The sequence below is a fragment of the Pleurodeles waltl genome, chromosome 3_2 (assembly GCF_031143425.1).
Source record: "Pleurodeles waltl isolate 20211129_DDA chromosome 3_2, aPleWal1.hap1.20221129, whole genome shotgun sequence".
Taxonomy (NCBI): domain Eukaryota; kingdom Metazoa; phylum Chordata; class Amphibia; order Caudata; family Salamandridae; genus Pleurodeles; species Pleurodeles waltl.
In genome coordinates this window covers 5,093,326-5,120,642 of record NC_090441.1, presented here as the reverse complement: position 1 = coordinate 5,120,642, position 27,317 = coordinate 5,093,326, and the positions used below count along the sequence as shown (strand labels likewise).

Sequence of the window (27,317 nt, the reverse complement as noted above, 5' to 3'; positions counted from 1 at the left end):
TAAAAAATAAAGAAAACATAGTGGATTTTCTGAAACTGTCTGCAAGAATGGAGCACTGTTCTTGTATGAGAGTGGCTGCTTTTGCAACCTTTTAGGAAAGTTTACATTTTAAGGTTACTGCATTCACAGTAGCGAACAATACACTTACTGGATCGCATCAGCAGTATGTGTAAAAGAGGTACAGTGAACCGTTTTGAAACCAACGAGCGACAAAGCATGTTACATTCTGTCAAATCAGTAGAACACTTTAATACAATACTATATAATATTATAATAGCAATACAATCGTTTTTTCCTCTGTGGTGCTAAAGTGCTACTATGCCAAAACTATAAAATATGATATTTTCTTTTGTTAACTAGTGTTAGCACTGCATACTATTTAGCTGAGGGACTACTGTACATGATGTCCACTTCTTTGCCATTGAAAAGTATTTCAGATAAAGGTTTGGCCCGCAACATATACATAAATGTTAAGAATAAACTAAGCCTGGGAACAGACAGTGTGAGAAAAGTGGGTATGAATCCTCAATTATAGCCAACAACAAATGTACATATTGTATTGAAACTACTACTTGCCTGCACGTGAGGAGGGGCACGTAGTACGTAAATCACAGAACTGGCTATATCTTCAGCTTTCAAACACTGCAAAATAGTGAAATAGAAATTCAAGTGTATATTAACGTGCGTTAGCCACACAAGAACATTCACTACACAAGTTAACCAACTCAAAGTTCAAAAATGGAAGTTGATACACAATTATATCATAAAAAGGTTGCAACAATTTAGCTTGCATCTAGATGGCTAGCCAGGGTACTGTACAGATATCATGGTAACATACATTTTGTGATTGCTATATTAATTTCACTTTGTATGGATGCTCGGCAAGTAAAGATGGTTGAGATGATGGTTGTAATTCCTACCATATGGCGTGCACCTATTCTTGGAATGTTGTTTTTATCAATGGAATTAGAGTGCCAGCCCCAGCATAACGGTGACTGTGGCATTATGGAGGAAATTCTTATTATATCGCTATCCATAATAAGACAGTGTCCACCACTGGCATAATGCTGGCCTTCGCATAATGGTGGAATTATTAGCTTACTGTGGTCATCTATGTCATAACTGCCATAGCTTCCAGAATTCCGGCTCTGGAATAGTAGTGATAATATTTGTATGATATTGTCATTATTATGCAAGTCCACGATACAGTGGTAGTGGAAATCCTTCTATGATGGGCATCCCTAGCATGTGATGGTGATACACAGGTATACAATGCATACTCTGTCTAAAGGCACTATGCAAGGGGATCATTAACAAAGACAATGGCCAAACTTAAGGCCCTCATGTTTGCTAATGAGTTTTTTTTTTGTTTTTTGTTTTTTGTTTTTTTAAATCAGAGTGCCTGATGTCCAAACCTGTCAAAGTACCAAACTTTCTTCCTGTGCATTGATGATGTTCTGGGCCAGTAAGAAGTCAGTGCCAATTATATCCCTTTCACAAAGACATGCCTGTACCAAAGAAACTTAGTGGACTTATTTAGAGTTGCACATAGAAAATAATCAGCCAATCTAGCAATTTCCCTGCTCTATTTTGAGTCGGGAGCCGCCGAATTTCTGCTAACAAAGCCTCCGCTGGCACCCCCAGTAAAAGATGGTGACTAACAGCAACACTGACATTGGGCCAACCGTCAAATAATCTCAGACCATCTGAGCTAAATAGGTAGTTTTTCCAGGTTAGGCCTACCACGAAAAGTATGGAGGTCCTGAAAAGGAAAATAAATAAATGACTCCAAACGCTGTGAAAAAATCCTAAAGTGTCAGGGATATTTGGGGTCTGATTTATATGCTGGTGGAAAAGAAACTGTTCCAACATAGTGTTCCTCCCGCTCCATTTAGATGAGGGCGGACCGTAAGTTTGACTACGTCGATGACTACTCCATCCCCGCCATAGCCAAACCTCTCCAACAAAGGGCCCTCGAAGAACTGGCTATATGTCCATCCGCACAATTAGGATTGGCTGACACATAGCAAATGTTTTCTGTCACACACTGCCAGGCAAATCCTGGCAGTGGTGAGGACAGTAAAAAAAAAAAAATGCTCCATTCTCCATAGAGCATTATAATTTTAATTTTCCAAAAGAAAATCCCATTCCAAGATTTTCTTTTTGAAAATAAAAAATGAAAACAGTTTGGTGAAAGGCTCATCCAGGGTGACGGAGCCTTGCATCAAACTGTTAAAAGCACTGATTGGCGGGTCATTTATAAGTATGGCAGCCAGTCCCTCCACCAGGGCAATAACATAATTTACACTGTTGCCCTGGCAGAACAATAGGTCGTCCACCAGAATATAAATAGAGCCCTTTGTTTTTTTTCTTCAGAACAAACTCACATTGTTCCTGCACACTGACGATAGCACCGCCACAGCAGAGCTTCAGTGAGTTCAGAGAAGCCGCCACAGTGGCGGCTCAACTGAAGGCGCAGAGGTCGAGGTCTGTCTGGTGAAGAACTCTAGCTATGGTGGGTTATAATCTGCCAGTGCCACAGAGTACATCCTTCGCTGACCTGACAGAATGGGGAACAGGCCACCATATGATAAACAATGCCCTAAATTAATCGAGATATTATTGCTGGCTTTGCAAATCTCATCTGTTTCATTAATGGAGATATAAGAGAGTACATCTGAATTGCTGTGCATGTATGCGTATGATATCTGTGGTAACAGAGCAACACATCTAATGGAAATGGAGCCAAGGTATGTCCCTACTCTATCGTACGTGTTATATCGCAGGAAAAAAAGTACTGCATCCTATACATCACAATTTACAGCTAATTAGTATGGTAGGTGTAGGTATACTTAAGTAGGTGTGGAGTTAAGAACAGTATATATATTTACCTTCACAATGTAGTGGGTGTAGTACTGTTGTAGGTCAAAAATATCGATCTCAATGTAGAATGAATCAACACAGTCAAAAATGTCACCTTTTGTGTCTCTGATTTGAAGAGTTAAGGGATTACAATTCAAATCCATTTCACAGTGTTAAGTAATGTTAAGGAGGTGCACGCACCCTGCACTCTGTTGCTGTTTACAGTTTGGTTCATTTAAATTGACTGCACTAACACAACATGTTGCTTTCGTTCCTACCCTGATGCTTTCATAAGTAGCTGCTGCCTTCTCTGGATCATTGTGATGAAGTTTAAAAGCAAATTCCGTCTCTACCAGTCCTGGGGATATACTCTGCAAAACAAAAGAACAAACATCTAATGAGAGCTGCAACTCTTCTTGGGCTTTGTCCACAGCTACTACGCGCTCTCAGTGGTAAATAGTGCAACATATGGTGCAAACCCTTCGCGCATTCTTATTCAGATGGACTGCTGTTGGAGCATAAGGTTATCAAAATACAGCTCACACCACCACATTACAACAACACTACTGCACAATAACACAACAAAACAAATGAACACAACAGTAATAAAGCAAGAACACACATACCAACACAAAACACAGACCATCACAACAAAATACACCAACAAACTGCATAGCAACACAACAAAACACAGCACACCGCTCCAACACAATACATGAACATAAAACACTAAGAAAACAATGACCCAACAGCACAATACAATGTTACTTTTACTTAGCCAGCTGTGGCTTAACTTACACTGCATTTCTGTATTGTGGTGTGTTAATGGATTGACCTGTGGTGGTTGTGTGTTCAGTTCAGGTTCTTCAGTTTTATCTTTTTATTTTATTATATTGTCGCTCTGTTGTGGCGTTGTATACTTTGTGTTGAGTAATTGATGTCTTGAAGGGTTTCCTTTACATCAAAAAGTATTGCTACATTTCCAGCAAAATGCTGAACGTCCTATTGGCATCTCAACGTCACACAAAGAACCACAGCAAGTATGCTAAGTCCATCTACCAAATGATGCGTTAAAAGACTCATCTAGCTCACTGCGTAATCTGGACAGAATGTGAAGCTTTAGCGACCACTAATGAGCACGTAGATTTAACAACACAACTTGAAAGTGCTAAACTTTTTCAGCAGTGAGGACCGCGAGTAAAAGTTTTCCCCACTGTAGGAAGCTGCTCCTTTAAATCACTGAAGCACAGCCCACGTGATTTGAGCCACTATCTTTATAACTACTTGACTCTTAGATAGAATCGTTTCGTACTGAATACTCAGTTTGTTTACTGTAGTGTCGTCACCGGTGCTGGACGACACCACCAGGCAGAGACGGAAGTGGTGAGTAGAAGGTTACCCCTACAATCGGGGCAGAATGGACTGCACCGGGACAAGTGGGAGGAGGGGATAAATAGAGGAAAGAAAGGGCGTGAGTCAGATAGGAAGTGAGAGTTAAATAAAGAAGGTTAGTTAACTGCACCTGTCTCCGCGTGTCATTTGAGCGCAGACACGCGACATAACAATTGGCGACGAGGTGGGCCCACCACCAGCAGTAGCTTCACCACCAACGACCCCCCCCCGCCTCCCTCGAGCGAATACAGCGGCTGAGGCACCCCACGGAGCCTCACCTACCTGCTGAAAGAGACGAACTTGGCAGACCCTGTGACAGAGGCAGTTCGAGGTCCGCTTTGCCAGAGACTCCGTTTTCTCCAACCACGCGCCCCTGGAGCAGCCGGCGTGCTGCCGCTCATCAGGTACCCGCCCATATCACCAGGAACGAGCGCTGCTCAGCGCGAGGGCCGCGGGCCCTGTGAGAGCTCCCCACCCCTCCCGGAGGTATTCTACTCGCCTGTTTTCTCCTGGAGCGAGCGCTGCTTGGTGCGAGGGCCGCAGGCCCTGTGGGAGTGCCCCGCCCCTCCCGGAGGTTTTCTACTCGCCCGTTTCTCCTGAATCGAGCGCGCAAGGGCCACAAGCCCTGTGAGAGTCACCGCCCCTCCCGGAGGTATTCTGGAGGCGCGCGCTGCCTGGCAGAAGAACAACACAGGCCAGCAAGACACGCCGTGCCTCGTGGAGGCCTCCCAACAAGCGCGGACCCGGCACACTTTGAAGGGCCCTGCCCCCGGAGGCCCCAACACGAACGAGGTGCCCAGCACAAAGGCAGCAATCACCAAGAAAGCACCCCACCCTCCCAGGAGATACTCACACGCAGCCCAGCTCCAACATCACGCCCCCTAAACAGAAAAATAAACCAGCAGCAAGGTACAACAACTTACCTGACCCACCAGGAAGACGCAGACAGCAGGCCTTGTTATTGCAGGGACACTTTTTGCCTCACAACCCCAAACGCTAGCCACCATGGCAGGTGTACCACCGTTAGAGCCCTTCACCATCACAGGCGCCCCCCCACCCAAGCAGCAAGATGGAGAGTCTGGGTGGAACGCCTGGAAACGTACTTTGAAGCCCTAGAAATCAAACCAGAACGGCGCAGACCCCTCCTTCTCCACATCGGGGGTGCAGATATCCACAGAGTATTTAAATCTGTCACAGAAGCGTGGCCACGCACATACGAAACACTAAAAGGTGCAATTACTGCGCATTTTGAACCATACGCCAACGCTGAAAACGAAAGGTTCCTATTGCGCCAAGCCCGCCCAACCACGGATGAATCGGTCAATGTCTTCTATGCCAGGCGAAAAGACCTAGCCAGCACCTGCACCCTGCTCGACGAAGACGACGAAATCCGAGCACAGTTCATACAGGGGTGCTCCTCGACGAAACTCCGAGAACGCATTCTGCAGCAACCCAACATGCTGATGAAAGATATCCTCACACTGGGACGCTCCCAAGAATTGGCACGAGCTCGGGCAGCCCACATGGAACAAGCACCGACAGCCCAGGCAAAAACAGAGGCAGCCAGCGCCGGGACAACACACACAATGAGACAAAAAGGGGAACCCTACAAAGGAAGGCTACGAGACAAACCATGCAGGTGGTGCAGCGGCCCAGCACCGCACCCGACCACCTGCCCAGCATGGGGCAAAATATGCAGCGCATGTGGCAAACTCAACCACTTCGCCAAAGTCTGCAAATCAGCACCTAAGCAAACAACAAACACCACAAGAAAAACTGCCAAAATGGTGGAGACCACGCTGAGCCCAGACTCAGACAGCGACATGGACAATGACCAACACACGGTCCATGTTATTCACGCCGTCGGAGGCCGACGATTACCCACTTGCACCGTTGTAGTCAAAGGGTCCCCAACGCCGGCACTGGTAGACACAGGAGCGTCCATAAATCTAATGGCCATGGACATATATAACAGCTTACCACACCCCCTACCATCGCTCCGACCCACGAACATACAGGTATTCGCATTTGGAAACAGCCAACCCCTAGAAATAGCTGGGGTTTTCACAACCAACATCACCCACGACGACACAGAAACGGCCACAAAAGTCTACATCTCCAAGGACGGCACAGGATTTCTCCTCGGATGCCGAACTGCTCAAGACCTAAACCTGGTACACTTCGCATTCACCATCCATGAAAACACACTCCAAAACCTAACGCAGGAATTCAAAACTTTGTTCGAAGGTATCGGATGCCTCAAAGGACCGCCGTTACGACTACATAATCGACGAGTCTGTCACCCCCACAGCGCTTAGACATCACCGAGTGGCATTTCATCTACGACCCAAAGTAGAACAAGAACTCCGACTCTTGGAACAGGCAGGAGTCATCGAAAAAGTATCGGGCCCCACACCATGGGTCTCCCCCATCATAGTCGCGCGAAAACCCAAACAACCGGATGCCGTCAGAATCTGCGTAGACATGCGCATACCCAACCTGGCAATCAAAAGAGAGCGACATTTAACTCCAACGATAGACGACATCCTCGGTGAACTGTCAGGGTCATACTGGTTCTCCAAAATGGACCTCCGATCAGGATATCACCAAATCATGCTGCACCCAGAATCGCGGCCCATCACCACCTTCTCCACCCACAATGGCCTCTGGAGATACAAGAGGCTGAACTTCAGCATCTCCAGCGCAGCGGAAGTCTTCCAGCATGCCATCAAAGAAGTCCTGCAAGGACTCCCGGGGGTCCTCAACGTAAGTGATGACATCTTGGTCCACGCACCCACCATCGAAACACATCTGAAGAGGTTGCGGGCAGTATTCGTACGACTACAAAGTAGAGGACTGACACTACACAAAGACAAATGCGAATTCCTAAAACAAGAAATTTGCTTCTTTGGCTATCGCTTCTCAAAAAACGGAGTAGGGCCAGACCCCCAGAAAGTCATGGACATCCAAGAGGCACCAGCCCCCACCTCAGTGTCAGGAGTAAGGAGTTTCCTAGGTATGGTCACATACTGCAGTCGATTCATGCAAAACCTAGCAGACATCACGGGACCCCTGCGGCACCTCACGCAAGCAAATCGCCAATGGCAGTAGGGCGAGGAACAAGAGAGCGCGTTCCAAGCCACGAAAAGAGCACTTTCCGCAGAGACCACACTTGCATTCTTCGACCCGCAATGACACTCACAGTTAGTCGTCGACGCCAGCCCCACTGGCCTAGGAGCAGTGCTGGCACAGAAACAAGGGTGCAGAGAGTGGGCCCCCATCGCTTTTGCCAGCCGCACACTCACACCAACGGAGCAGTGGTACTCGCAAATCGAAAGAGAAGCAATTGCAATACACTGGGGGTGCCGTCACTACCACCTCTATCTATATGGAAAGCCGTTCTCAGTGGTGACAGACCACAAACCACTTCTACCTCTGTTCAAAGGCTCATCCTCAAAACCGCCACCAAGGATAGAGAAGTGGATACTGCAACTTCAAGGATACGACTTCACACAGGAGTACCAACCGGGTACAAAGAACAGGGCCGACTTCCTGTCCCGACATCCCTGCACAGCCACGCCCCAAGAAGTGGAAGAAGCAAGGGAAACAGAAGAGTATGTCAGGATGGTAGTGGAACGTGCCAGACCCCTGCCCATACCACTCGATGAAGTCGTCACAGCAACTGCCCAGGACGAGTGCCTGCAGATAGCCATAACAGCCACCAGAACAGGAAACTGGCAACCCCTCCAACACCCCAACACCTTTCGAACACAGGAAGCCCAAACCCGGCTGCACACACTATTCAACGTACGACAGGAACTCTCAGTGAGCGAAGAGGGCTGCCTGTTAAGAGGTCTCCGGTTAGTCATTCCATCCAGCCTAACTGCCAGAACAGTGTCCTTAGCACATGGAGCGCATCAAGGCATCGTTAAGTCAAAAGCCCGCCTCAGAGACAAAGTGTGGTTCCCAGGTTTGGACAAACTGGTAGAGGACACAGTGAAACTGTACCTAGTGTGCCAAGCCAGCGGCAACCCCGACCGTCCAGCGCCGATTCTTACTGAGGAAGGGCCCACAACACCGTGGCAACGAGTCAGTGCAGATTTCGCGAGCCTCCCCGACGGCTCACATATGGTCATAGTGGTGGACGACTACTCACGCTATCCGGAAGTGGAAATAGTACACTCCACGTCGGCCCACGCAGTCATCCCCAAGTTCGAGAAAATGATGGCCACCCATGGACTTTTCGGTGAGGTGCGCACTGACAACGGGCCACCTTTCAACAGCCACGAATGGGCAGAGTTCCTGGCGTCAACAAACACCAAACATCGGCGCATCATGCCGCGCTGGCCACAAGCAAATGGAGAGGTAGAGAGGTTCGTAAAGACACTAAACAAGGTCATCCGCATAGCCGTGGCGGAAGGCGAGAACCCGGCGAGAGCAATATATGTCTTTTTGAGAGAGTACAGAGTCACCCCACACGCCACCACAGGAGCCTGCCCCAGCCAACTCGGTTTCGGGAGGGCTGTGAAGGACACCATCTCCCCATCCCCCATCATGGGCGGCAAGACCACCGCCGCTAGACGAGTCGACAGCCAGAAGAGCCAATACCAACGTGCAAGCATCAAAGAAACGGAGAGCCCGCGGAGTGACAGTACAAATAGGCGACACTGTCCTAGTAAAAGACCGCCACCCTGGAGGGAAGTTCTGTCTCCCATTCGAGGTACGGCCGTGGACCGTGACTGCAAGAAGAGGCACCATGATAACAGCCCGGCGAGGACCAGAGACGGTAACACGCAACGCAGTATTCTTCAAACGGGTACCCCAGGCAACACCCGATGAAGGAGATGCCGAGAGCACCGACGGGTGGGCAGACTTAGAGGCAGGCACCGAAATCCCCGAGCCAATGAGCGGACCAGTGACAGAGCAAAGACAAACAACCCACCGGAGCGACAACACCCGACGAGAGGACAGAAGAGACCCAAGGATCAGACAGGACAAGGAATGGAAGGTACATGCTAAGGCACAACCCGGGCCCCTCCCAACGATACGAGGACTACGCTCATGATTGACTAAAATTGAGAATACCCTTCAGGAGAGGGGAGAACCGTTCTACTGAAAAGAGCCACATGGCCAAGTAAACGTGTTACCCGTTTTATTTCTTTTGATTCCAGTTAAATCATTCCCTTCCCCGTTGGGGAGGGATGTAGTGTCATCACCGGTGCTGGACGACACCACCAGGCAGAGACGGAAGTGATTGTGATTGCCTACAATCGGGGCAGAATAGACTGCACCGGGACAAGTGGGAGGAGGGGATAAATAGAGGGAAGAAAGGGCGCGAGTCAGATAGGAAGTGAGAGTTAAATAAAGAAGGTTATTTAACTGCACCTGTCTCTGCGTGTCATTTGAGCGCAGACACGCGACATAACATTTACCTCTTTAAATTGTCTGCTAAAACAGAATACCATCAGAATTTTCAACCAAGAGGGACAATATGTTGAATTGCAAATGTAATTTCAATTAATCTTTTCATTTGTGACTGCGCATTAAATATAACAAAACAAATCCTCAGAGCCTAACTTTGTTTTATTTGTACTGAACACCGAAAGGTGCCTATGCCAAACTTATTTCTTATGATTTGAATTAACCCAGCAATAAACAATTACTTATATAAGGAAAACAATTTTGAAATGTCGTTTTATATTTGCTATGAGATCATTGTCAGTGCCTTCTTTCAGAAGTTGCATTAGTGAATATGAACGCAGTCTGTATGCCAGCACACCTTCGCGAGGGAAATTAATTGTCAGAAATTAGTTTAAGCACTTGAGACCTACAGTATCAAACAGAGATATCCTATTTCGCCAGCCTGTATTTTAATTTTAATATGCTGGAGTTTCCTAGTATTGCCTAGAATCTATGATTCAGAGCTTTTGCACTCCGGTAATGAATGGTCATGCTAGCATCAAACATGGCACATCGTTTGCTCTGCACACATGCACACCCTCACCACTTTGCTTTTTGAATAAAGGAGCCCGCTGGTGTGTTTTTGGTCGGTGGCAACACACTAATAATGGGGGTTATCATAAAAAAATCTTATATCCTAGTCCTAATGTCCTAGCTCTTTCCCACCCTCAACTTGCGGGCAGAATGCCCGTAACCGAGAAGGAGACATGAAGGAGGATAAGGGAGCACTGGGAGTCTAGGGACTAAGAAAACAGGTTGCAAAGAACTTTCACAAAATTATTCATTTTTATGGGAGCAACCCTGGTCTTAGAAGAGTGCAGGCTGCATAACCACTGTAGCCTCTTAGCATACATTTCTGATATATGCATGCCAGGAGAATGCTTCCAGTCCATCCTTACTTTTGGAGGCTTGTGGCCAGACCCCAGGCAGAGGCTGGACTCCATGTCGGGTGTAGAAGATGAACTATTTAATACGTTTGTCCTCCGCAGCTACTTGAATCCCATAAAATGTCATGAATAGCGAGCAGTAGCAAAGGAACACTAAAAGGTCTAGTACTACTTATCCCGTATGCCATATTATTTTTATTCATTCAGATGCTGTGTGCATATTTGACAGCATTATGCTTTTAATGCAAATACAAGACAACAGATGTTTCACTTCCCGTAGAAGGTCATGCAAGTCTGTTTTGTGAAGGCCGCGAAATACAATACTTAGGCTAAAGATCCAATATACGCTAGCGTATGTAATGCGGTTTGTGGTAAGACATGTTAGTGTGGTCTAAAGCAGAGTTGCCAATTATATTAGCAAATAAAATTGTAAAGAGCTCAAAATGAGGATTAAAAACTTGATTTAAACATAATATGCCCCATACAAATTATTCAGACACCGCAACAGTAGTTTTTACATGATCATAGAGACAAAATCAGAGATGTTAATCTCACGAAAAAGTGGACTTTTTATTAGAAAACATGTAATAACGAGAGGCCATACCTCTTACGTTTCCACTGTACTGTACATACACCTGACAACCTGTGCAATTTTTGCATGCATTTGTCTTCACAAGGTAAAGAAGTGTGAGGACAATCAGAAGAGGAAGAAGCATAGTCCCTCATTACGACTTTGAGCGGCGGGCACCAGGAGACTACCAGTGCTGGTGGTCTCCCGCCTGCCATATCACGGGTACTGCCGGATTTCCACCGCACTTTGGGCGGAAATTTGGTAGTAAACGTGCTGGCGAGCGGAGGTGCTCTGGTTGGTTCACAACTTGCCCACCCCGCCAGTAGGACACCACCCGCCATATTATGGGCCATAATATGGCCTGGTGGTGTCCTGCTAGTGGGGCGCCGCCGGCGGTGGAAGCGCCCCATCCCATTCCCTGCCGGACAACCTTCTCCCGGGAACAGGTAAGGTAATCGTCCGACAGGGGATGGGGGTGTTGTGTATGCGTGTGTGATGTCTGCGTGTGTGCATGAATGCATGTGTGTGTGATTGTATGCATATCTGTATGTTCGAGTGAGTGCATGTCTGCATGTATGTGTATGCGTGTGAGAATGCGTGCTTGGATGGGTGTGAGTATGCGTGCATGAATGCAGGTATTGATGTTGTGAATGAGTGTATGAATCTAGTTGTGAATGCGTGTATGGATGTTGTGAATGCGTGCATGGATTCGTGTGAGTGGATGCGTGTATGTAAGTGTAGGTGAATGCGTGTATGCGTGGTGCGTGTGGGTGTGTGTGCATGTATGCCGGGAGGGGTGGTGGGGGTGCTGTGTCAGAAGGGGATGTGGGGGGGTGCTGTGTCAGAAGGGGGTTTGGGGGTGCTGTGTCAGAAGGGGTGGGGGATGCTGTGGCTGGAGGAGGGAGGGGGGTCTAGTGCTTGCTGGGGGGTGGGGGGAGGAGGCATCTACTGATTACAGGGAAGAAATTCCCTGTCACTGGTAGCCCTTCCGCCATGGCTTTTGTGGTGGTGCTAACGCAGAAACCATGTCAGAAGGCCGGTTCCTAATACCGCTGGTGTTCTTCTGTGGACCGCCATGGTGGTATAAGTGGAGATGTGGCAGGTTGGCAGAGGCCAACACGCCACACTCATATTGTGGCAATCTGCACTGCCAGCATGTTGGCGGTGATACTGCCACATTTATCCTGGTGGTCGGAAGAACGCCAGGGTCAAAATGACCCGCATAATCTAGTAGCAAAGATGACAACTTCCCCATGAGCAGACCCATTTTAAATCTTGTGTCTTCGATTCAGTCAACTTAAGAAATGGTAATTTCATGCAAAAAAAAATAAAACACTTTCTATTAACAAGACACTGGCATACAGAGTTTAGAAATTATCTTTACAAAGATCTATTTTACCTATCGCCTTCCTTCATATTCGATAATGCAATCTCCAAATTTTTTCACCCCATTAGAAAATGCAATTCTTTGGTTAAAAACACATAATTTATAAAAGTTCTGTTTTTTTTAATTTTTTTTTTTATACACTGAGTGTTCGGTAACCAAGAAGCAGTATATTACCTTTTCTATTAATTCAGTACATTTTATTATCCTGAAAGTAGTCTCTAGTACCCAAAGAGCTATCCAATGTTTCCCATAGTAGATTTTCTATTTTTGGTTCCCTTGGTCTTCCTCCTTCGCTATCCCCAAGTTCCCTTTGATTGTTACCATTGTTGGTGTGTTCTCTTCTTCTGATTTACTATCCCCACCAGTAGCACTCAGTACTACATGACTGAGACTTCATAATGATAAAGTTAATTGGGATCAGCAAGGAATTAGCTTTGCTTCATCTTTTGTGCTGAACATTGTTTTTAGATCAAGACGCACAAGAAGACTACGCCACTGACCAGTTTTACTCTGCAACAAACTTTGCAAGCTGACCTTGAAGAAACCAAGGTGGACGAGAATACTATCATGGCACTGTATAAAACTTTTAATGATGCACTGAGCTAGAAAAAAGCTGATTTCCTTCCTAATCAAAGAGAACAACTGACAATTTGACTTAATTATTTGGGAAGCAGTTCTGCATGGCTGAATCTATCCTTCAAAGGTAAACCAAGATGACATTTCTCAACAGTATCTGCAAGAGAATCTTGATAAAGGATTTATCCGGCATTGAACCTCAGCCAGCAGGAGCACCAATGTTCTTTGTTGCCAAAACTATTGGGGAATTCAGGTCATGTAACAATTATAGAGAACTCTCTGCCATCATGATTCATAACCAATACACTCTTGCTCTCACTTCCGTTCTTCTCAATAAGATGAAGTCAACCAAAATTTTCACAAAGTTGAATCTCAGAGGTGCTTACAACTTACCACGCACATATGAAGGGGTGAGCTGAAAATGGTCTTCAACACCGGTTATGGACACTTTAAATATCTTGGCTTTTGCAGTGCTCCTGGCACCTACCAACACTTCATGAATTATATAATCTGATATAAAACAGATGCCTTTTTGGTCATATATTTGGATGACATAGTAATCTACCCAGACTTTGGAAGTGTACTGAAGGCAGATTAAAATAAAGTACTCAACAAACTCAGAAAACATTTGCTTTATGCTGAGACAGAAAAGTGTTTGAGGTACCAATCATCACCATTCTAGGTTTCAAGATTTCAGGGCAAGGCACCTATATGGACCCTATAAAAGGTAAAAGCAGGTTTAGAATGGCTTCTTCCATGAACAGGAAAAGAAGCACAGAGGATCATTTGCTTTGCCATTTCGACACTGAGTTTATTCTGAACATTTCTATCATACAACCCATAATTTTTCTGACCCTGAAAAGAGATAAATGTGTTCGGGAGAAGAATAGGAACAAGCATTTGCTTGACTTAAGACCATATTCTCGAGTGCTCTGTTGCTTTCCTGCTACATGTGCTATATAGATACCACATACAGCACATACGCTCACTTTCATAGTCTTTTGGGTTGATCTACACTGCCAGCCAGGTATAACCGACAGGTGACAATTTCACCGACAGATGGTCAAATGACCAATCTACTGGCAGCTTTCTGCAAGCACTTTTTATACAACACATAATAATCTTAAGACATTAACTGAGTTAAAGAGCATTACAAATATTGTTTACTTTCTAGACAATGTGCTATGCTCTCTTCCACTAGCACCCTGAACTTCAGACTTCTGCTGCAAGTTCTCTTAGACCACTATCGTGCTACCACCTGTAGATGTCTAAGCCCGAAGAGGAAAGAACATGATACTGCACTAACTAGAGTTTCCACACCCCTCCCACCAAATACTGCATACTGAAATGTAAAAATTGCTACCAATCTCAGCATCAAAGACTTGGAGGTCAAATGGTCTCCATCACCACAGCCAGCTGTCATTGCCTTCCATATATATTTTGTCATGGACTATAAGTCATAGAAAACTGTTAACCTTTTTGCTCAATGAAGATCTACAATTTTAGCATGTTCTTATGTGTGGTTAGACCACAGGATACACATAGAAGTGTGGCACTGCAAACTATTGCCAGGCCACTTCACACCGTAAGACAGGACTGGACCTACAGACTGCACTGGAAAGTTGTTACACACTGTGCTCTACCCAAACTACTTATAGCACCATTGTGCAATGGGTTGTCATAAAAACCGTACAAGTAAGTGCCACAGTAGAGCACCACCAGCCAGTGTTACAAATCAACCATTGGCCACTACACTCTCTGTAGAAGGGAAGCTCTTTGCCACACTGGAGTTCAAGATTTCCCCTATGAACTCTGCCACCTACCTTGATGCAGGCCTGATGAGGCAAGTGACTAGTTATGTATAGCAGTGGAACCTCTGCTCAAGTAGAAAGGATGGCACAGCGTGATGTTACCCAGATAATGCCTGTTCTCTATTACTTGAGGACTTCTTCTGTCAAGAGACTGAAATACTTCATCCCACTAAATGAGAAATTGGTACCCATCTCAAGGGCCTCCGTCTTAAGCTCTGAAGCCACGACTGATAGTGCAGAATATGGGGTTGGTGGATTAGCTACTATGGACTTGATCTGGTAGATGGTAACCAGAACAGCACATTGTATCCATGATAGTGTGAATGGTATAGAGGGCCCCAAAGTCAAGTGGCCAATCAGTAAAACTACTAAACTGGAGCGACATATGAGTGGTCGTGTCAAACAATATGGTCAAACCATGCTCCCTATGTATTGCCTATTGCAAATTAATATCCTGTACTATGGTTCAATGCATTCTATGTACATGTCCTCCACACCTTGTTTTTACTGTTTGTTTTTCGCTGTGGATATATTAACGAATGCAAAATAAAAAAAAATAAAAAAAACATTAAAAAAAAAAAAAAAAAAGATAGTGCATGGACAGGTAGCAGTTCATGATCCTGAACGAATTATGGATGAGGTCTCGGGACATCAGATATTTGTGTTCTACAGTTTCTCTGACCATGTTGAGCATTGCATTGCACTCCTCATAAGCATAGTTCAGAAGCCATGATGTTTATCTGTAGAACTAGGTGCCACAAATATAGCAATAGGAGGCCATCATAGCACTAGCAAGTCTTAGTGAGGGACCATCATACTGGAACATTTTCTTGTTGTATGTCTCACAATCCTTGGCCTCCTTATTCATGTGGGAGACCATATCTTGACCTTCAGTAAAGTAGCCATCATCACACACTGAGCTGGGGGGGGCTTCGGGCATGTATATCGGCCTGTAATTGGGATTTCAATACTTGCTACTCAAGAACTTGGAGAATATGAGGTGCTTCAGACATATCCATAACTCCACAAGAGATAGCTGAAGCTGTTGAAGATCTTCAAACCAGGAACACACCAGGCTCTAAATGAACTACCAGTTTAATTTTTCCAAAACTTACCATCTACTATCAATCCCCAATCACACCCCCTCCTTATAGAAGTAGTTCAGTGCTCGTGTCTACCCTTTGATTTGCGAGAAACCTCAACTGCAGATCTCCCAAAGCCTAGGTAGCCCCATCAATGTGGAGGCCAAGGTTTTGGCCAAGATCTTTGTGAACCGCTCAGTGTATGTCATAAAGTCTCTGGTCTGCTGTTACTAGAATGGCTTCATGCCAGGTCGAGGCAGTCGTCATTGTATGAAGGGACTGTACTTGATACTAGGTGGTCATCAAAAGCTGCTTGGCCGTCACGCATTACACATGCTACATTTTGTTTATATTGGATTGTCTTTCCAATTTCACATTTTACATCGTATGAATGTAGGTCTAAGTTGTTGTCATGTATAGACTCCCAGCCAAGGGTGAGTGTGAGGCTTAATGGATTTCTTTCCGACCCATTCACTACTGAACAGAGAACCAGACAGGAATGCCTGTTGTTTCTCGTCGTCCTCACCATGGCTATTGTGCCCTTGTTCCAATGGATTGGGAGGGATGCATTAATTTGAGGTCTGGAATGGAGCAGCTTACCAGAGGACCGGGTTTCCTTATAAGTGGATGGCATACTTCTTTTTGTCTATGCTTCCCATTTAATAAGCCATTACATAACACAGTATGAAGATGCATCGGGCCTAAAAGTAAACTGAGTTATGTCTCCCTTGTTTCCCATCCCTGGCATTGTTAAAGATGAGCCTTAGCATCTGTAACTTCTAATTCTGTCCAATAGTTTTAAATATTTAGGGATCCACATGATATTGCACCTGGAGTTAACTTAGATACTAAATATTCACTCACTCGTAAATCAAACTATCGAATTCCTCAGAAAATGGACAAACCTCCCTCTCTCAATTATGAGGAGAATAGCGTGCTCCCTAAGCTCTTGTACACATTATAAAACTTCCCACAGATCATCCCGATGCCCTTTTTTGACACACAGGCAACATATGAAGGTGGACTTGGAATGGTTAACATACAACTCTCTTAATGGGCAGCACAATTAGAAATCATAAATAATTGGCCCTGGTGACAGGAATGACCTGGCATATAGATGAGAACCCATTTTCTACACAACAACCCCATTATACTATCTTTATCAATATAGTGCTCCATTACACTTTTACATAATGAGTGACTGGCCTGGAGCCCTGAGGGAGATCGGAGAACACCCTAAACTAACACAAAAAATGCCCTTTGGCATTGTGACTGGCTCCATACAAGCAATACCACCTGAATTCTGGATGTGGGATAAAATTGTGATCTTTCTAACCTGAGAGATATATGGAAAGGAGACCCATATGAAATCCTTCACTGAACTAATACCAAATGGACAAATCCCAGTTGTTATGATTTCCAGTAAACACTATACCCCCTGTGAAACTGCTTAGTACAGCTTCGGGAGCTGAGCAAATTGGAGACCAAGCTAATGTTGCAACCTGTAGGTAAGGGGCATGTATTGTTTAATGTTGGCTAACATGCTGGACCCCCTGATTTCCCTGCGAAAAGGATGGGATGCAGACTTAGGCCCACTTGACACTGATGAATGGAGGAAGCTAAGATGACCCACCTGTACACTGGCCTTATCTGCAGGGCCCAGACTTATTCAGTTTCATTATTTAAAAAGGGTATACTATACCCCAGACAGATAACATAAGATCAAAGCCTCCCATTCTCTGACTTGCACTATATGTCAATCAACAGGGGGCACTCTTCTACACATGGTCTAGGGCTTTGCTAATATACATCCATACTGGAAACTGACCTAACAGGAAATTACTTCTGTGTTTGGTTATCCTGTCGCGTTCTCACTCAAAATTGATCTACTGGGGATTATGGTAGAAATGGGAAGTACACTGAGCTCATGTTAATTGACTACTCTGGGCTCCCTAATAGTCAAACGAGGCACAGCGTTGATCCCCCACTCCCATGATACATGAATGGCGAATTGGTATGGACCACTGAACAACTGCTGCAGCCTTAAAAGGGCAGTTAACAAAGCCATGGATTCACAGTCCACTAAGGCAGAGGAGCATTGCCCCCGCTGCTTTCAGCAGAAGAAAAATAAAATTATAAAAATGGATCGTTATTATCATTTTATTTTTTGCTGAGCCACGATAGGAGGGAGGAGTGGTGGTATGTGCACCTTAAGAGCACGTCTGTTTAGCTGGCCGTTTTCGGCCGGCCAAAAAGACATGTGCACTTTGCATTTCTCTACCCAGCTGTATTTCACAGCCAGGAGGAGAAAGTGCAAAGGGTGCCACTCCCTATGTGAGTACCAAACCAGGCCACTCACACCAATCACGGCGCTGCTGTCATGCTGGTGACAGCAGAGTTGGGATTGGTTGAGGGGAGTCTGGAAGCCTGTGTGCTTCCGGACGAAGACAAGGATGGAGGAGACAAACGTGTCTCACAACCTGACAAGGTAAGTGTTTTTTGTTTTTTTAAAACAAAAATTTACATTTTATTTTTTAAATCCCGCCCCCACACCACCCCAGTTCAGTGGCAGCTGCCACTGAGTGGATTCCATCTAATCATGATATGGTATGAGGATGTGGTTAGCTGCAATCTAACTTGAATAATTTATCTGACACTAGGGCCAAGTGCTCGTTTGTCCTTGGGCACCTGTTCAAGCCCTCTCACCCTTTCCAGTTAGTATTTCTTTTAATACCCAAGTCACACTCATATCAAAGGTTCCACAGGTAACACATTTGTACTCTGTTAAGTATATACATTGATGGTCTGTACCAACTGCACTACATGTTCAAATTGTACATTACAGATGTTTATCTGTATGCCAAATTGACTTCTCTTAAACTAATAAAAAATATTTGTAGATAACAAAGAACTTGTAGAATGCAGACTTGGATTTTCTTTACCAGCTCTCCTGAAACTGCTTCAGGGAAAGGATTTCAACGGCCAGGGTAGAAGTCAATGCTGCAACCAATACATCAATGTCATCATTCTACAAGAAGGGGACAGTACCTAAATGGATAGCTCTTCCAAACCCTAGTCCTTCACAGAATGGTAGAGTCTAGTTAGGTTAGGTGCAGGTCTTCATGCTCTCCATACTGGTGCCTAATGCTAGTGGCTGATTGCCCTAGTATTCTCTGTATTAAGGAGATCTGGGCAATAGCTAAAGGGGGGCATGCATCCATCCCGGGTAGGCAAGTGTAATAGTTGTGAAAGAGATCAGCTGCTGAAATAGGGCTGGAGGAACTGGTTGAGACATGTGGACTGGCACCTAAGACGTGCTATCAGGCCCCAGGACGTGCATCTGAATGGGCAGGAACTGGAGTGAGGCAGGCCAGATCTACACCAGCGTACATGGGAACTACAGCACCACTGGATGCAAAGGGATCAGGGAGGTCTCCCAAATTTTTAGATTTGCACTTACAGCATTCACAAATTCATTGGAGCTGAGAATAGATTGCAGAACTGAGGCAAATCCTGGACTCAAGTCCAAGAGGAGCTCAAAAGGTTTGGCAATTCCCGATGCAGCGGCACCTGATCAATGGCAAGCACTACTGCCAAGGTGGGCAGCCCACAGAGAAAGCATTGGAAATCGAGTCCTGAGGAGATGGACCACTGGAACAGCAAGAGACACCGAAGTTGCTGCAAATGATTCATGGCGGAAAGCCTACGGCTTACTGCCGTGGTATTTCTGCATAAAATTCCCAGGCTGACAGAAAATGATGACAGATCGAAAACAGCCAAAAAAGTTCCAACTATCCTAGGAATATTTTAGGCACGGCTCTGCAATGAGAAGTTGCTGAGAATAAGAGAATCAGTTACCAAACCACACCCTTCAAAAGAAAAAAGGGACCTGGCTGCATGCCCGAATGATAATCTAATCTACTAAAATCCAGTACCACAGTGATTGAAATTCAACATCTGCAATAATTATAGCCTATCCATTCCTGCAAATAAGGCATAACATGCATTTTGTTGCTTTTAGCATTAAAATCTGTATGTTGCAGTATTTTCCAGGCATTTATCCCTACGTAAAGTGTGGCCGGTTTAACTTGCCTAAATTTAGTTGAGTAAAATTGCAGGGGGGGGGGGGGTGCAGTGTTAGACGCAAAAGACGCAAAAATCTAAAGTCGGGTATGTCCAGTATTAAGAGTTAAGCAAAAGGAACAGATGATGGATGGAATGTTGAACAATGCAAACATTCAACCCCAGTCACAGAGATTTGTGTTTAATTCATCGTTTTTATCCCCACCACGCCCAAATAGGGGGTGAATGTTTGCATGTTTCAGCATTCAGCATCTGTTCTTTTTGCCACCGTTAGTAGGAAGGGTATGCCCAGACGTGGGTCCTGTGCTCACTGTCCACTGGATTCAAGCTAGCCTGGCTGATGAGGGGTGATACCACGATACCATCCCCAGGGTACCCGTTTCCAGTCCATGGGGGACCTGGCCTGGCAGTTTGGGCTGGACTTTGCCCATGAGGAGCAGGGTCAAGACTGATTTGCAGATGGCTGGCTCCAAACTGGGGTGGTATGGTGAGCACAAAAACGATGGTTTAAACCCATATCTGTGACTGGGGGTCAATGTTTGCATTGTTCAGCATTCCATCCATCATCTGTTCTGTTTGCAGAAATAATAGTTACCACACATCAGAATTTCACAGGCTATTCGTAATCAGGGTCTGAGTCTTCAGGATACAATATCTGTCTCATATTCTGTGTCTACCTGTTGTAGTATCTTTCTCTTGGTAACCCTGTGGTAACTCTCTGAGTCCCCATGTCTTCCACCCAGTATCCCCATACTTACCTCCCTGTCTTCTTGGCACCTTTCTGGTCTTGACATCTCCCCCTCACTCATACCTTTCTGTAAAAGCACGCCTCCAGTAGCCACACCTTCCTCTTGCCATCACTCCCACGTCCATATCTATGACTCTTCAGCCCAGGTTATGTCTTGCTCTCCCAGCCTACTGTCTTGGTCTCCCTATTCCGAACATATCTCCCATACCTAGTCTCAGAGTGTATTCCTGGTCCAGGTGCATGCATCTTCTCATGTCAGAATGTCAGCACATGTACCTTCTGAAAAATGTATGGCTGTGTCTGTCCATTGTCCAAATGTGAGAGCTGTTGTATCCCAGTTTTGATGTATTCGTTATCCTGGGATTTCTATGTTCCCCACCCCGTGTCAATGCATTTCCTCATCCCGTTGTCAGTATGTTCCTCGCCTCATGTGGGTATAATGCCAGATTTAATGCATTTATGTCCCTCCCAGTGGTCACCGAGCTAACAGTCCTAAAATAACGTGCTTTGCACGCTGCTTTATATAGTCCCCTTGTCAGTTAAGAGTGTATTTACTGGCCTGGTGTCAGTATATTTCCAAATTCCATATGTCGGTCTCCCTCCCTGTCAAGTACTGAGCCTTCCTCTGTTCCACTTTCACTGTGCTTCCTGTAGAAGTGTCAATGTGTTCTCGGTCTTATTGCAATGTTTTTTCTCCCGATGTAAGTGTGTTCCAGGCCCTATTGTTCCATTTTCTTGCAACCGTGAGTACAAGCCCTGGAAACATTCCTCACAGTAACACGGGAGACAGGCTAAAAATGAAAAAGCCTTTGAAACAAACATATAACAAAGGAAAGAATGTCTGTAGTGAATAAGATATACAATGCAAAAAATAAAATTATATGTTCCAATATATGTAAACTCTATAATATTCATTCAAAAATTCAGCTTCTCGATTGAAAACATTTTTAATTCAAATGTAATCATTAAAATGTATTATTCGAAGCACAGTGTTATATTTTCATTTGCAACTGGAATGTTTCACCTAGATCCTAGGACATACCTAATCAGCACCAAGTATCTCGCAGAGCAAGTGCTGGTGCATTTCCTTTCCTGGTACGACCATCCCTTTGTTCTCGCATGCGTGTTTGTGATTCCCAGATGTTGAGTCTCCAGTCACAGAGACGGAGTATTCCCTGGCACCATGCTCATATGATCTACGCCTGTGTAAATGACTTCCCTCTCCTTTTTCGGTACTCAGTCGTCCTGGGTTGGGCTGTTGCCTTTCTCAGTGTTTGTCTTTCTACGTAAGTCTTGACGCATGCATTTCCTAACAATGTTTTTTTTTTTTATCTTTATTGAATTTTATTACAAAGGAATAATGCCTTATTGTAGCATTTCAGCTGCTACTTCGAGTAACCGGCCTATTCTTCACTTTTCGTGCTGTATCAGCACATCAATCAACTGAATTTTCATAAAGAAAACCATTCAATACCTATAATCTTCTGATAAAGCAGCCAAACTCAATCAAAGTTAATATCACAAGCGTGTCACATATATATTCTCCACTTATAGTGTCTACAATCTGTAGGGGAAAACACTGGATCTACGTATAATTCTTAAGTCAATCAGATTTCCTTCCAGTTTTTTTCCTTTCTTATTTTTTAACAGTTTATTTCCTGCACATGTGTATGCAAGTTTTCAAATTTCGAGGCTAGATGACGTCGAATTAAAATTAGTACCAATGATGTAAATTTATGTTTCATTTTAACCCTTTCAGAATTTGGGAATAATCCCTCGCACAATAGCCCTTAGGCTTTTCAGGACCCTCAACCCAATAGTCACCTCAATAGTCACCTTTATTCCATCAAATATTTTGCTCGAAAACATAACTAATTTGGGGTAAATTGATAACTGTTGAATACATGTAGCTTTACTGTGGCACATTTTCTGAACCCCTTCCTATTTTTTGCATTAATCCTAAGCAATTTAATGGGCATCAAGCAGGTTCTGTATGGGATCTGAAATTGAATGAGTTTGAATGTGGTATTCCATAAAACCTTATTTATATAAAGATATATGCTCCGACTCCGCCTTAGGTAATTCCTCTGGTCTTAAAAGGTTGGTCCCTCTTATTATAGAGAAAATGCCTCTCTCTCGTTTGTGGTCACAGGTGGACTTGAGTGCAGGTGTGTGTACTAATGCGGTTGTCAGCAAGACAAGTGCTTAAACTTTATAAGAAGTGCCTGCAGGTTACTTTGTCAACAGTGTGAATAAAATAACACAATGAGGAATGAGGAAGGCTTAATTTCCAGGCAAAGGTGCTCAGAAACCCAGGCACATCTGCAATGTCTTTCTATACAGTTACAAGCTAGTTGGCCAGGCCTTAAAATGACATACCTTTGGCAAATAGTTTTTAAGGTCATCTAGTGCTTCATTTGTAAAATAAATAGTCCAAGTGCCTGAAGCTCTGCTCAGAAGCTTGCAGTTGGTGCAATTAAACGTGAGTGCACCGAATATCAAGGCTGGTAGTTCAGAATCCTCCTCATGCCTATTTAACCCATAACCAGACACTCCCTACCACTTTGTTTCACTCCTGCAGGGTCCTGCTTTCCCCCTTTGTGATGGTTTTGCCGTCTTTCTCTTCCTCCGTCATTCTGATCTGTGCTTCTCCCTTTTTGGACGAGGCAAATGTTGGAAGCAACCAATTAAGTGCCAGTCCCCAAAACAAAGCGCTCGAGCCCTAACTCGCAACCACCGGCTCAAATTAAGCATTGAAGTCACCGTACAATTATCCTCAGCTTTCATGATAATTTTATAATAATTGTATACCCCAAAGCTTTTGATTCTGGAAGACAATCCATTTAGTTGGTATTCATTTCTCTCAAAAGGTATTCTGCATCGCATTGGTGAACCCGCAAATAAAGTGTTTAAATAGAGCTCTCTGAGGGCGAGTCGTGTTTAAAGTGACCATCAAATTCAGACTGGTATTATTCAGGGATTTAGAGTGAAGTCAGTCCCTGAAAAAAGTGGGCCTTTACCAGTGCATTTACTACCCTAAGTTTCTGACTGGAGTGAATTGCGTCAAGGAAAGGCAGTAGAGGCGTGCAGCATATGGCGTTACACAAAAAACATGACTTAAGTATGTGTGATCCTACGGCATATCAATATCTCTCGTGAATCTAAATTGTCACTTCGAAAAATATAAATAGAATGTGTGCAACCTATTCAAAACCAAACTGTTACTTTAACTGAAATGCTTCATTGAATTTCGATAAGCAGAGTTTGTGAATACAAATTACATCAACAATTATATATATATATATATATATATATATATATATATATATATGTATGTATTTACAAAACCGCCTGAATGATCCAAAATAAATAAATATAAACAATGCCTTTGTATGTCTGGTACAGAATGCAGCACCAGACATCTTTTCAGGGGAATCACAATTTACCACACTTTGGTACGGGAAACACAAGAGCACCTGAACTCACTTTGGTAAGACAGTTAATAAAATACTTACAAATGATTGAGCTTATAGGTCTTTAATTTAATCACCGGGAACAAGGCCAGTGACAAATCATTACCACCTCAAGTCTATTTGATGGCTGGTGTAGAATTAGAAGAGACATTCAATTTTTTATACAACCATATTAATCAACACTAAAATGTATCTTTTTCCATTCTGAGCTCACTGGGCAAACATTTCATAGGCCTAAAAACTAACTGAGAAAAGTCATTCTGACTAGATCTCCAATACAGTGTTCAGAATGCAGAAAACATGAAGCCCAGTATAGTGAATATTTTACATCACAGGATAGCTGATCTGAGGAAAACATGGCTATGGGATAGGACTGTCCCAGCTGCACATGGGATTTTTCTTTACCACTGTTTGTCATACTTGCTCTGTGGCTATGCAATATACTTCCATTCCCAATGTTTTTAATTTGATAATGGACAAGATGTTCCTGCTCAGATACCGCCAAAAGCACGTATAACAAGTGTTTTCCTGGATGATTTACATTACAAAAGGTCTGCTCAATTAAATCATTGTTTACATTAACCTGCAAAACTTAAATGCAAACTAACGTAATTTAAAATGAAACCATAACGTTCACCTTTAATTTAAAAAATAATAATAATTCAAAGGAATAGGACTTGGTAAAAATTTTTTAGAAATTCAAGCTCGAAAGCATATGCCATAAAAAGAAAATGAGGATGGTCCTATGAGCCACACTTGCAACAGTTTTGTAGTGCCTTTACAAAAAACTACCTGTAAACCGTACTCTTTGAGAGGCATTCTATATAAACTCACATATGGCGTACTTGCATTAAAAGTATGCAAACCATTTCTATGTTGTTTATTACTGAGGTTTTAAGATATTAAGCAAGTCCTGAAACAGAGGTAGGCTTCTTAGGACCAAAGTGTTAAACATACAAAAGAGAAATATTTTCAGCAAGAGGAAGCCAATGAAAAAAAAGAAAAACTGAACAAAATTTTGTTTAGAGAACAAGCGAGGTAAAGGTCACTTACTGTGGCCCTAATATGAGTCCTTGCTTCTCTAAATTCTTGTCGCAGTCCCTCTGTCAATGCTGTTACAGCGTACTTGGTTGCAGAATAAAAGTGGGTCTCTGGTGGCGATAACACTCTATGTCCAGACATACTGGGAAGAAACAAATATGATGTACCTCAGAAGAATACCAGTATATTAATTAAAAAGATCAATCCAAGAATAGACAGAGATGAATACATACCTAAACTACCCGATGAATAAACAAGGATCTTCCCCGGTGAATTATGAGATGGTAGGATGGGTTTAGAATACCTAAATTTGTAAAATCACACTACATATATTTTTGAGTCACATGATTTAAGATGATTCTTCTCAATATTTGATTCTTGGCAACAGATGGCAATATTTTTCATTCTTCCAAAATTTAAACAAGGAAACAACCCCATCTACAAAAAGGTCGCTTTTTAAACACTCAGTGGAATGAAATTTGTAAGAACAAAATAAAAACATGCAGAGAAAAAAGTATGAGGATAGCTCAGATGTCGGACTTCAGCACTCTGCTGTTAGTTTGTCTAGTTCAGCAGTTACAACAAATGTAAAGAATACATTTTCCATCAGTAGTAGTTCATACAACTAAGATACAGCTTGAACTTTAATTAAAAAAAAAAAATGTGTAAACAGTACAAATGAGGATGCCATATATGGGTGTTATACACATAATAGTAATCCAATATTATTTTAAGTTTGAAATATGACAAGATATACAGTAAAGATTCAAGAGATCGACTTTCAGTTGTTTAGGCATACAACGCTGTGATGTTAAACAGACAATGAAGGGATTTATAAATGTATGCATATATATTACAATTCATATAACAGAAGTATACACATGCATTATGGCCCATGACCTTGGACTTTTAAGAAAACGACACAGCCATAAACATGTGCATTTATATGAAGAATGACATTCTGTTACAGACACGACAGCTTGTTTTTTTATTTTCAGAAATGTACATTGGTCAACATGCTTATGTCAATAACTAAGCTATTACGAATGAGTTTGATAAAATAAATAAACAAAGTAGTGCGAAAATGGTTTAAAACCAAGAAAACGAAAGCATACTGTTTTCGTGGGGGATGTCTGATGTCCTCAGATTCTTTTGCAAAAGTAAGTGACACACTTCTCACAAGTATTGCATGAGTTTTCTAAGTCATGAAAAATAAAAGACCCTGTTATCAAAAGTGTTATGGAAACTGCTGAACTTCTGTAATAATGATTATTTTGTGTGGGTCTCTTTTCTCCAGCAGCATCACCCTTCAATGACAAACGTAGACATTTCTTTGACTAATCATATTTCGCCGACCTGATCGCCAGCATAAAAGCGAGTTCCACGGCTTTGTTTCACTCACTAGGAACAGGACGACACTCACCTTTGCATTACACTACTACCTCAAAGGAGAGGGCGGTGAAATGGCTATTGAGTCCTTATTTAAATTACCTTCAGTTTCAACCTTCTTGCACCCATTCATAACTTTTAAATGTACTTTTACGTTATGAGATCACTAAAATACTATAGATGCAGGACTGCAGAACCATTAGATCAATTTCAAGAATGCGTAAATGTAGCTAACGTACCTTAGAAGCACTTTCACTCATAAAAACTACACATTTCCATACATTACTCTGTAAAAAGACAGGGATGAGAAGGACAGGCGCAAATGTCTTACCTAAGAAACTAGGGGTGATATTTTATACCCAAAATAAAAGAATAACAACTCCAAATACAGAGTGCAATTCATGGTGAAGCTACACAGACTCCTAAGTGTTACATCACATTATATTGCACAGTTTTTATGCAATGCAGCGTTTGCTAGCTACTTGGCTTCTTTTTTTACTTCATGTGAGTAGACTTCGGTCTATGACTCTAGGTTTAACCATCAGAAAGGCACTA

The 27,317-nt window shown here is 43.5% G+C and overlaps 1 protein-coding gene across 2 annotated transcripts in view; it reads right to left on the bottom strand.

Annotated features, from left to right (window-relative positions):
• DHRS11 (dehydrogenase/reductase 11) overlaps nt 1–27,317 on the bottom strand; it is a 352,716-nt gene that overhangs the window by 112,871 nt on the left and 212,528 nt on the right. The window contains exons 4-6 of one of the 2 annotated variants that reach the window (XM_069226558.1): nt 25,386–25,515; nt 3,141–3,233; nt 577–642 (exon numbers count right to left, since the gene is read on the bottom strand). The exons of the other annotated variant lie outside the window; for it this stretch is intronic. Coding sequence (XP_069082659.1) covers nt 577–642; nt 3,141–3,233; nt 25,386–25,515 — 289 coding nt within the window. The remainder of the gene's footprint in view (nt 1–576; nt 643–3,140; nt 3,234–25,385; nt 25,516–27,317) is intronic. 2 annotated transcript variants of the gene reach the window in all.